The sequence below is a fragment of the Oncorhynchus tshawytscha genome, linkage group LG21 (assembly GCF_018296145.1).
Source record: "Oncorhynchus tshawytscha isolate Ot180627B linkage group LG21, Otsh_v2.0, whole genome shotgun sequence".
Taxonomy (NCBI): Eukaryota; Metazoa; Chordata; class Actinopteri; order Salmoniformes; family Salmonidae; genus Oncorhynchus; species Oncorhynchus tshawytscha.
The window spans coordinates 23,720,109-23,732,620 of record NC_056449.1 but is presented as its reverse complement, the minus strand read 5'-3'; the positions used below and the strand labels follow the sequence as shown (position 1 = coordinate 23,732,620).

The window sequence follows — 12,512 nt, the reverse complement described above, 5'->3', positions numbered from 1 at the left end:
TTTGTCATTTAGAGGACATTCTTATCCAGAGCCACTTAGGTTTGTAAGAAACCCACATACCAGTAATTTTTTGGGGGGTTTTGTATTATATCTTCTATTATGTCTGTTACTTTTTTGTTCAGAATTCCACACGGCCGCCTTTGAAGCTGTCCAATGTGGAGCGCATCACAAACTTCCAGATTCTACTGCTGTTCGGCTGTCTACTGGCCATCTCTCTGGTTTGTTCAATCGGACAGACCATCTGGAAGTACCAGTACGGCAATGCAGCCTGGTACATGGACTTGAACTGTAAGAGCACCAACGCAAGATATAGTCCACATATTGTGTCTGCTTTTTGAGTTATGTTTTGTTGATGTCGCTGTGTCATTATTTCTTTTACTTTGCCTCTGTTAAAGTATGTATTTGCAACACAAGTCAAATATGTGGCGATGGGGATTGACGGTATTCCCATGTAAACATAACTGATTGTGACATGCATAGACGTGATGTGAATGAAAGGAATGGTTGAATATCAGTGCGCTGCTGTACATTTTGGTTAATTTCTAATGTTCTGTTTTGGTTCTTTGTTTTTCTTTGTTGTTTTTTAACAGCTCCAGGTAACAACCATTTAAAAGCCTTGGCCAATCCGTGAATGACCCTTCCATACTAACACCCTAACTGAAGCTCTGCCTATGCTAAGCCCCCACTATATGGTTGTCGTATTTTGTAAGGGCCCTCTTGCCATGGACAGCACAGGCCAGGGATCCGACGCTAGGTTTACCCCTCCAGCTCTTATGCTCTACTCTTTAGTTCCTTTTAGTGCCTGATCCACACAGTGTTTCCCCCTTTCTCCTCCATTCGTGTGTGATGCGTTAAACTCTTTGCAAACCTTGGCCTCAGATCCAGACCCCCCTTTTTTTTGTGCCTTTTTTACCACAAATGGACCATGAGTCAAGAAACTTCACTTCTGCTTCACTTTTGTCCTGTGAGAGCAAGAGATAAGTTTGCACTCAGGAAGCTCTTGGTAGGCAGGATTATTCTACGTGTAGCTGAACATAGATGCTGCAGTACAACCCAGAGGTTACCGGTGACATTTTCTAAATGCCTCCCTCCCTCTTTCTCTCCCTCCCTCTGATGCCAGTGTTTATTCTTTATAAAGCAAAACAGAGAGCGAAGGAGTGATTCAAAACCTATTTCAGCACAAGAGAGATTTTAACATCCACTCTTGAGACATGTTTTTCAATTAAAGCCGGTGTTAGACTAACTACTATTGAAAGAATAAAAGTGACAGGTAATAGAACCTTACAGCCTCAGTAGTAGAATGAAGGTTAGATCACCTCTGTGGCTACTTGAAAAGTGCTTTAGTATTTTTTTTCCCCCCCATTGCTAAAGATGGCCTTCTTTTCCAATGAGTCTGTGAGCCTCGTTTTGCAAACTGATTAACGTCTCACTACAGCCATTACTCTATATTCAACTAGGCCTGTGTTAGGAGAGGTTGTCAATTTCATGCTTGTTTTATGACCTACTCTCCCCTCAGTCTCAGAAAATTTGATTGGCTCGATCTCCAGGGTTTCACTGCTCTTGTTTGTAGCTTTGAAACTCCCACCTAACAGACCCCATCCTATGGGGTGGAGCAGAGAGTGGTGTACAAATGAGGGTGATGTGAGTCATAAAGCAAGCGTCCATCTTGAGACTGACTGTTCCTTTTAGGGAGAGAGGGACTCAGTCCACTGAAGATTTTTCCGACCTGTGTCAAAAGAGAGAGGTGGTAAATTCATCAAATCATATTAACTTTCACTGTAGCATTTACATACTGCTTACCCAAATTACTTGACTGTAATTGCACATTGAGACATGTCAACACAATCTGTAGTCAGATGGAGAGCACAATGTCAAGATGAATGGACTGGCAGTGCACGCTGGTCAGTGGGGAGAGAAGCTGGATCACCACACATCAAACCACATACTGTACGTTCCCCATACAGTATGTCAAAGAGGGCACGTTTATGTTTATGCATACGCGATAAATCATTTACTTGACATTGACGCAGCCTACACTGCTGACATCCAAACTGGCATGGTTCCCAGTCTTTAGATCTTAACAGCCTTTATGCAGATGAAGAGTTGAAAATAACTTCCGGCCATTTGTTATACGTTCACACCACCTGCTACACATAATTTTCGGTTAAATCCCCATCCACTAAAAAGCAGGTTGCTGGTTTTCCCGGATTTTGTCGGTTTCTGCTGAATGCCCACTGCTTAAACAGCTTACCCCGCACTTCAGCCGTTAACTCATCTTTGCGCAGTGTGGGTTTTCGCTGTCCCTTAAAAGTTAGTCGACGGTTGTGGCTGCTCTTTGCTCTACCATAGTAGAAAGTTATAGTAGAGGAGATGGGCTGGTTTTACTTTTGGATACGCATGCTCTGAAATAGAAGAAAATACTGACCCAAAATCACGTATTACCTGAATTTTACTCCAATGTATCACAGCAAGAGTCAGACATAAGAAGGAGATAGAGGGGTGGATGGTGCATGTCTTGATTTGTTGTGATTGACTTGCTCATGGCTGCAATTTTAATCTGATCCCAACCTTATTTACCCCTCTGAGAATATACCAGTTCATGTGTAACAAGGTGACCTCACAAACTACACAAATAGTTACTTATAGGCCAATCACACTGCTCAATGTTGATCTCTAAATCCATCCTGCTCTTTTACACTCGTTGTTGGTTGGGACAGGAATGTGCTTTGGACTGAATCCCTCTCCTTTTGTCTTGAGACATCACTCGTTTGTCTTCCACCCCACCTCTGGCAAGCCCTCCCTCCTCTCCTCTCTGTGTGCTGTCGTTCCAATAGCAGTAGCTTCCATTTTGAACCCCATCTTTTTTATGATTTCATCTTTAAATCATTCTGTTGTGGGGAAAAGGGCTCCTCGCAACTGCTAATCTAAAGGGAAACGCTTTGGTTGAGGAAAGTTTCTCTTGCGACTCCTGCAAGCTGAGGAAAGGTAATTCACATCACTCATGTTTTTGTGTGAGCCACTACTCTGACAGTGGGGGTTGTATGTCTCCTTTTTGTTTGTTTCATCATGGACCGGGTGAAAGAGAATACATAATTCCTCACAGTGCGTTGTGGAATTCATTGCCTGGATCATGCTGGATGCCAAGGCTGCTGCTATATGACAAATGATTCTACTCTAGATCAGTCCCATTTCTGTAGCCAGAATTATGGGACCTTAATTGGAGTGAATATCAATTTCAGTGGCGAGATGATGAGGTGGGGTGGAAGAGATGGGTATTAAATCTCACCTAATGCACAACATTGATACAACGTTGTACAAGGCATACACTGCGTTGTGAAAACGTTGAGCATTAGAACTCTGGGAAATGGGTTTTTTCCCGATGGTGTTGGGTGGGATTCAATGCTGACAAAAATCTGGTCTATTGTTCCTCTCCCCCGAATCTTGCCGTCCCCCTGACAGATGGTGGTGCCGCAAACTTTGGCCTCAACTTCCTCACCTTCATCATTCTCTTCAACAACCTGATCCCCATCAGTCTGCTGGTGACTCTGGAGGTCATCAAGTTCACACAGGCCTTCTTCATCAACTGGGTGAGAGAAGACACAGGATTATGAGCCCCGTGGTTATCATTGACTGGGGTTGGGGGTCAATTACATGTATTGTTAATTCAGTCAATTCAGTTTACTTCCTGATTTGAAATGTAATTGACCCCGAACCCTGTTAATGTCTCATATAGCTCTGACCCCAATTCAAGTCTTTTGTGCATGGCACACAGGTCTCTGGCTGTCTAGTCACTTGATGTCAAAGTTGAAATGTTTGAAGAAGTTGTCTCAACATTCTATATGATTATTTCAGGATACAGACATGCTCTATGAGCCCACTAACACCCCAGCCGTGGCTCGCACTTCCAACCTGAATGAAGAACTAGGACAGGTAATGCTGCTTGTTCAACATTTTTATGAATTATATTTAATTAATTAATTATATCCACCTTCCCCTGCACATAGTAGTTGCAGAAAATACACATTTGTTTCCAATGTTGACAAAAAATTTATTCTAGTCACCCATGAATTGGTGTTGGTTACCATTTGAAGTAAAGTGTTTGTGCAGTCTGATCTTATTCCATTACTGATTTAAACGGAGCGCCACTTGGCTCAACGTTCCTGTTGCTTGTGTGCCGCAGGTCGACACTAAGCAATGATTGGCTGTCTCCGATAGACACTGAGCAGTGATTAGCTGTCTCGCTCTTGTCACAGGTGAAATACATCTTCTCCGACAAGACGGGGACTCTGACCTGCAACGTGATGCAGTTCAAGAAGTGCACCGTCGCCGGCGTGGCCTACGGGTAAGATTTGCCTCCACTCCCCCTCGCTTGTTTACCTCCCTCTATCACTTCTCTCTACCACTCCTCTCTCCTTCCTCTCTCCCAATCACCTTCATTAAGTGAAGTGTGTACCGTGGTATACAGCTGTACATCTGGCACTCCTTGTCCTGTCCCCAGCCGCCTCATTAGCAGTTGCATCAGTGCGTTCCACTCTTCGACTCAGACTATAAATAACACGGCGTACTGTTTGCACGCAAAGGCATTTTTATTTTGCTACTGTCCCATGGATTTTTTCCCCCCCAGGTACAGTTGTGAGAAGTGTCCGTCTCTTTAAAAATTTAAAAAAAAAAAAAAATGTTTTTTAATGAGTGTGATGATGGTGGGTAGAGCTTCCATGTTGTGGCTTAGCTCTGTATTGGAGCGCTGACCAGCAATTAATGCAGTGCTTATTGTGGTTGTAATAGATGCTAGGGGCCTTTACCCATCAGATCAGCTGTGGTATACTCAACTGCTCACAGCTGTTCAGTAAGGCTGTTCAAAGTAAACTACCTCTGGGATAGCCTAGACTGTATAGTTAGTTGAGTCTTCAAAAACTCATGTAATGTTGTAACAGAGCGCTATAATCTCAGCCCGTGTTTTTATTTGATGGTCTTACACTGAGGGAGGGGGTTGTCCTGTTAGTTCCTAATGCATTTATTCAGTTCCTTTCTGCAATTTGAAAATGACACACATTGCTTAATGTGATACAGGCAGCTAAGAAGCTCCCAGGGAACTGTGGGTGCATCCCAAATGGCACCTTATTCCATATAAGGCACTAACTTTGACCAGAGTCTTATGGGCCTTGGTCCAAAGTAGTGCACTATAAAGGGAATAGGGTGCAGACTGTGAATATCTCAGTAGAGCGTGACAATACATGATTAATTCAATTAAAAACATGCTTGAGGAAGTGCAGGGTTGGGGGACAAGAACGCCTGTTTCATCTCCAGTGCCGCTGGTGAAGCTGTCTGACCTGCGAGCTAGAGAAGGACAAGTAGTTGCCACGCCTTCCTTTCCAGCCAAGGTTCAAGTTGCCACGCCTTCCTTTCCAGCCAAGGTTCACGTTGCCACGCCTTCCTTTCCAGCCAAGGTTCACGTTGCCACGCCTTCCTTTCCAGCCAAGGTTCACGTTGCCACGCCTTCCTTTCCAGCCAAGGTTCACGTTGCCACGCCTTCCTTTCCAGCCAAGGTTCACGTTGCCACGCCTTCCTTTCCAGCCAAGGTTCACGTTGCCACGCCTTCCTTTCCAGCCAAGGTTCACGTTGCCACGCCTTCCTTTCCAGCCAAGGTTCACGTTGCCACGCCTTCCTTTCCAGCCAAGGTTCACGTTGCCACGCCTTCCTTTCCAGCCAAGGTTCACGTTGCCACGCCTTCCTTTCCAGCCAAGGTTCACGTTGCCACGCCTTCCTTTCCAGCCAAGGTTCACGTTGCCACGCCTTCCTTTCCAGCCAAGGTTCAGGTGCAAGGAGGGGAATAAGCACATCAATCAAAGAACCATTAGATTTGTTTGTGGAGTGTTCAAGAATGTCACTTTCTCCTTCTTTTCAAAGCTAGAAAAGCATGCCATAAACACATTGACAGCAGGTTTCTGACATGTATCCCCAAATCGAGTGGGGGAAATTGATACTTTAGAATGTGATCAAAGCATAGCGTGCTGTACTGTAACCATCCCTGCTGTAATCTACCCATTTAACCACTAACATGTCAGTCATAATCACATTTAAATTCTCTTACGGTTTCCTGTTTCCTTTAACCATTGATTTTCTGGGGACCATCATGGAGAAAGGGGCTCTACTACAGTGACACAAGGTCTTTGCCTAGTCCTGGATCTTCTCGGTCTGTCTTGCCAACTCCTATGGTCATTTGTCATGACCATACAAACATATAGAATCAGGTTTAGGAAGCTGTCTGCCATTGTAGGCCTATAGCTGGAAAGTCGGAAGTTTACATACACTTAGGTTGGAGTCATTAAAACTTGTTTTTCAACCACTCCACAAATTTCTTGTTAACCGACTTGACAAAACTATAGTTTGTTATGACATCTACTTTGTGCATGACACAAGTAATTTTTCCAACAATTGTTTACAGACAGATTTTTTTACTTATAATTCACTGTATCACATTTCCAGTGGGTCAGAAGTTTACATACACTAAGTTGACTGCCTTTAAATAACTTGGAAAATTCCAGAAAATTGTGTCATGGCTTTTGAAGCTTCTGATGGGCTAATTGACATTTGAGTCAATTGGAGGTGTACCTGTGGATGTATTTCAAGGCCTACCTTCAAACTCAGTGCCTCTTTGCTTGACATCATGGGAAAATCAAAAGAAATCAGCCAAGACCTCAGAAAAGAAATTGTAGACCTCCACAAGTCTGGTTCATCCTTGGGAGCAATTTCCAAATGCCTGAAGGTACCACGTCTGTACAATCTGTACAAACAATAGTATGCAAGTATAAACACCATGGGACCACGCAGCCGTTATACCGCCCAGGAAGGAGATGCATTCTGTCTCCTAGAGATGAACGTACTTTGGTGTGAAAAGTGCAAATCAATCCCAGAACAGCAGCAAAGGACCTTGTGAAGATGCTGGAGGGAACTGATACAAAAGTATCTATATCCACATTAAAACGAGTATATTGACATAACCTGAAAGGCCGCTCAGCAAGGAAGAAGCCACTGCTCCAAAACCGCCATAAAAAAAGCCAGACTAAGGTTTGCAACGGCACATGGGGACAAAGATCATACTTTTTTGAGAAATGTCCTCTGGTCTGATGAAACAAAAATAGAACAGTTGGGCCATAGTGACCATTGTTATGCTTGGAGGAAAAAGGGTGATGCTTGCAAGACGACGAACACCATCCCAACCTTGAAGCACGGGCGTGGCAGCATCATGTTGTGGGGGTGCTTTGCTGCAGGAGGGACTTGTGCACTTCATGAAATAGATGGCATCATGAGGATGGAAAATTATGTGGATATATTGAGGCAACATCTCAAGACATCAGTCAGGAAGTTAAAGCTTGGTCTCAAATTGCTCTTCCAAATAGACAATGACCCCAAGCATACTTCCAAAGTTGTGGAAAAATGGCTTAAGGACAACAATGCCAAGTTATTGGCGTGGCCATCACAAAGCCCTGACCTCAATCCTATAGAAAATTTGTGGGAAGAACTGAAAAAGCATGTGCAAGCAAGGAGGCCTACAACCTGACTCAGTTACACCAGCTCTGTCAGGAGGAATGGGCCAAAATTCACCCAATTTATTGTGTGCAGCTTGTGGAAGGCTACCTGAAACATTTGACCCAAGTTAAACAATTTAAAGGCAATGCTACCAAATACTAATTGAGTGTATGTAAACTTCTGACCCACTGGGAATGTGATGAAATAAATAAAAGCTGAAATAAATTATTCTCTCTACTATTATTCTGACATTTCAGATTCTGAAAATAAAGTGGTGATCCTAACTGTCCTAAGACAGGGAATTCTTACTAGCATTAAATGTCAGGAATGGTGAAAAACTGAGTTTAAATGTATTTGGCTAAGGTGTATGTAAACTTCCGACTTCAACTGTGTGTCTTGCCATGAACCAGTATCCAGATAGATATTTGCCTTTCAGTCTCTCAAAAACCAGGGTGCAATTGAAAGGGGCTGCTCAGTCCCACCATTCATTACGTCCGTCCCCTCGCCCCGACCTGGGCGCGAACCAGGGACGCTCTGCACACGTCAACAGTCACCCTCGAAGGATCGTTACCCATCACTCTACAAAAGCCGCGGCCCTTGCAGAGAAAGGGGAACCACTACTTCAAGGTCTCAGAGAAAGTGACATCACCGATTGAAACGCCACTAGCACGCACCACCGCTAACTAGCTAGCCATTTCACATCGGCTACACTTTCATCAGAAAAGCCTAGAGTTATTGTGCTGATCCGATCCCTGTGTGCTCCCTTCCTCTCAGCCTCTCCCACGACTGTCTGCTAAGGGTCACGTTCTCCCTCCCAGGCAGTTTGTAGGAGGCTTGATGATGGCTACATTTTGATACACAAACATGATTTTAGAAGTGCTCCACAGAACTACCAGACCAAAGAGAAAGCATAGAGCAATCTAGCTACCATTTTATCTGGAAGGAAAAGTGAATTTCTAAGGTAATGCTCTGAATAATCTGTGCTGTCTGACAATGAGCGTCCTGAGAGAGATCTTTAGTCTTTTATACACTATGGATTTTAGTTTACCTTAGAGATGCAGGGAAGAGCAAACTTTCTCTGTCTTTACAATACTATTCTCAGCAATGGTCACAAGATTTGTCCTCATCTCCCAGCAGGCAAAACTGGTTGAAATGGTGTCATAATGACCTTTTCTTCTTCTGGTTGAAATGGTGTCATAATGACCTTTCGTCTTCTGGTTGAAATGGTGTCACAATGATTTTTCTTCTTCTGGTTTAAATGGTATCATTATGACCTTCTTCTGGTTGCGACGACGCCAGTTCAAACGGCTTTTCCCTCTGGCTGGGTGAAGTCTATTAATGGGTTCATGTCCTTACTACTGCTTCCCACTGCAAGTCTTAATTGCTCTTCCCAGGGTTCCAGTCCAGTCTGTGGTCTGTCAGCATGGACAGCATAGTGCTCTTCTGGAGTCAGAGGCCCAGTATAATGTTACACACACATCAAATGTATTTATGTAGCCCTTCTAACATCAGCTGATATATCAAAGTGCTGTACAGAAACCCATCCTAAAACCCCATACAGCAAGCAATGCAGGTGTAGAAGTACGGTGGCTAGGAAAAACTCCCTAGAAAGGCCAAAACCTAGGAAGAAACCTAGAGAGGAACCAGGCTATGAGGGGTGGCCAGTCCTCTTCTGGCTGTGCCGGGTGGAGATTATAACAGAACTTGGCCAAGATGTGCAAATGTTCATAGATGACCAGCATGGTCAAATAATAATCACAGTAGTTGTTGAGGGTGCAACAGGTCAGCACCTCAGGAGTAAATGTCAGCTGGCTTTTCGTAGCCAATCATTCAGAGTATCTCTACTGCTTCTGCTGTCTCTAGAAAGTTGAAAACAGCAGGACTGGGACAGGTAGCACTTCCGGTGAACAGGTCAGTGTTCCATAGCCGCAGGCAGAACAGTTGAAACTGGAGCAGCAGCACGGCCAGGTGGACTGGGGACAGCAAGGAGTCATGCCAGGTAGTCCTGAGGCATGGTCCTAGGGCTCAGGGAGAGGCAGAGAGAGAGAGAATTCACTTCACACCGGAGAAGTACTCCAGATATAACAAACTGACCCTAGCCCCCCCCCATAAACTACTGCAGCATAAATACTGGAGGCTGAGTCAGGAGACACTGGCCCCATCCGATGATACCCCCGGACAGGGCCAAACAGGCAGGATATAACCCCACCCACTTTGCCAAAGCACAGCCCCCACACCACAAGAGGGATATCTTCAACCACCAACTTACCATCCTGAGACAAGGCCGAGTATAGCCCACAAAGAACTCTGCCACGGCACAACCCAAGGGGGGACGCCAACCCACATCCACTCCACCACGTCATCCTCCTCAAAGACTAATTAACTAGAGCAGTAATTAATATAGCCATCCCTATGCGTGAAGACATTAATGAATTCAGCTGCACACAAGTGCTCTTAGAGACATATAGTAGCAAGAGATGTGTGCTTGTCTTTTAGGAGTCTTCTAGTCACTGATCCAAGGTCAACCCTTATGGTGAATGTTAGGAATTGGGGGGAGGGTAAGCTGATTTCAGACCTTTCTTTGACACACCTGAAAAGTAATATCATTCAAGAGTTGTGTATGTGGTTAACTTGAACATAGCATCGGGCATGTCCAGCATCGGGCATTCACATTCTTAAAATATAGCAATTCCCTGTCTTAGGACAGTTAGGATCACCACTTTATTTTAAGACCTAAGAATGCGTATTGTGTACTTTGTCCATTCACAGTGTATTTGAATGGGTGTTGTGGAGAATACAAAGCTCAGAATAGTGAATTAATTCCCAGCCTCAGTCTTATTTGGGCCAGTCAAAGTGGCGAAGCCACAATGTTCTCTTGTCATCTAGATAGCGGGACAGTGTCCGGTCAACTCAAATTCTCCCATGTACAATTAACAAAAGCCTGGACCGTAATTAGTTTGCCAGAGCGGAGATGTGAAAATAATTTGCCACTCGTCTTGGAGCAGTGTGCGCAGTGACCACATTTGGAGTTCCCAGTGGGGAACACTTGGCAGCCCATGAGACACAGACAGACAGGATGTGGGGCTGAGAGGCCTAACCCAGCTGTCCTCTCACTCGGCTGACCAAAGACAGCTGGAGTGGACAACTGGAGTATTAAAACTTACCTAAGCTTCTGCTGCTTTGTTAGCAGTCCGCTATTATAAAGATGGTCAGTCACTTCCAATGGAACAGATCCTCATCACTAACCACTATCCCAGCGATCTACCCTCATGTGAGATACTAGCCCTCTCTCAACAATCTCCCTTTAATATCTCCAAATTAACCCAACACCTTTGGATAACCAACCAGTCAATGTAATTTTTTCATTGTCTGCATGTTAACAGAACATGTTAACAGAACATGGTTGACTGTACAGTATTCTGCAACATGATTTTCTCTCAACAGTCACATACCCGAGGCTGAGGATGGTAGTTTTGCTGAGGATGACTGGTAAGATTGCTGTGGTGGTGTTCTGTGTGCTACTGCTCTCTTGCTTCTGTGATGTATAGTGTTGCATTGTGGGTGTAGTACTTTGGAAATAATTCACTGTGCATCTGTTTTTTTGCTGTGTTTTGATACACTGACTTGGGGCATTGTGCTGTATGGCACCAAGATAATGTTTTCTGTAGGCGTTAGAGTAAAAAAACAGAATCTGCATGGAAATGAGTTACCAGTGAAAAGGATTATGGGTTCTCAGCTACTGTACAGTATACAGTGTTATAGCTTACAATAGACGTCTGGAAATGCGACACAGTGCAGTCTGCTTGGCATGTTGTGAAGCATTTCTCTACTTATTATACTGTGACGCTGACTATTGCGGCACAAACTCCCCTTTCCCCATTTGCATTAATCTAGCGGTTGAGACCCAGGCAACACACACACACACACACACACACACACACACTCCTGTGATCCATCTGCTGCAGTGTGTTGTGATCCACAGCATGGATGTGTCTCATCCATTTTGCATGGGAGAATTTGGCCTTTTTGTTGATGCCAAATGTGGTGCCTCGCAGGCTGCTGGGGAGACGGACGTGGCTGTAGCCAGTTTCCCACCTTGTGTGAAAGCATGCCTTTTTTTTTACTGCCTTTGTCTGTGAAGCAACCGGCGTGAATTTAGCACATTAATATGAGGTAACTTAGCGAACATACGGACAGATACCAACGCAAAACAGAGGCAGATATTTATTAAAAGTACTATCTTCTTCTTTTGCCATAGTCATGAATAATAGATACTACCAGACTGCAAGAATTGTTCTCCCTCCTTCCTGAAAGAATATCTGCTCATTGATATACACTTAATAAAAAATACACTTCTCTTGCCAGGCTGCTCAGTGTGAAATCTCATTGGATTATTCCATTCCTCAAATATACTACCTCAAACTCACTTAGGCCTACGCCGGGGACATCAATCATCCCACGTGTAATACATCTGCAATCCTAAAAACAATCCCAGTCCTGGTGGGTCGGGTGCTGCTTCCATTGTTTTTATTTTGTTATTAGAGGCAGTGCACTCTCTGAAATGCTGAAACGCCAACCCAAATGGTTGATGAGGTGCAGACCATTGGATAATAAAGAAAGCCTGTATTAGTCCCAGCCATTCAATGAGAGTATAATTTTGCCAGACACAGATTGTGGGACTTGATATGTATATGGCGGTGCCTAGAGTGTACAACATGGAAAGATGAGGTGAGCCTCTTTGGAGAAGAAGGAAATGAAACTCCAGCCTACCTGCTGCCCTTCAATCTCTAGACCATCTGTGGTATGAGCTTTACAGACACATTTCTTACGGTCTCTGTGGGAAACCATATAATTTGGCGCTCTTTTTCATGGTCCTTAGAGCCAGATGGGAGCAATTGTCCTGTAACATTGTCAGTTGCAGCCAAGAAATTCTGGACCCATTCAGCACCAAGAAAAATCCATTCCGTCCCGAGAAACTGTTA

General features: G+C 44.2%; 1 protein-coding gene across 10 annotated transcripts in view; it reads left to right on the top strand.

The window, feature by feature from the left end:
- LOC112221113 (phospholipid-transporting ATPase IA) overlaps positions 1 to 12,512 on the top strand; it is a 200,084-nt gene that overhangs the window by 100,065 nt on the left and 87,507 nt on the right. For 5 of the 10 annotated variants that reach the window (XM_042303225.1, XM_042303222.1, XM_042303221.1 and 2 more), the window contains 6 exons: positions 123 to 288; positions 591 to 596; positions 3,460 to 3,587; positions 3,853 to 3,930; positions 4,254 to 4,342; positions 10,975 to 11,019. In XM_042303225.1, the coding sequence (XP_042159159.1) occupies positions 123 to 288; positions 591 to 596; positions 3,460 to 3,587; positions 3,853 to 3,930; positions 4,254 to 4,342; positions 10,975 to 11,019 (512 nt within the window). The remainder of the gene's footprint in view (positions 1 to 122; positions 289 to 590; positions 597 to 3,459; positions 3,588 to 3,852; positions 3,931 to 4,253; positions 4,343 to 10,974; positions 11,020 to 12,512) is intronic. The other 5 variants (XM_042303223.1, XM_042303228.1, XM_042303227.1 and 2 more) reach the window with 3 other exon arrangements.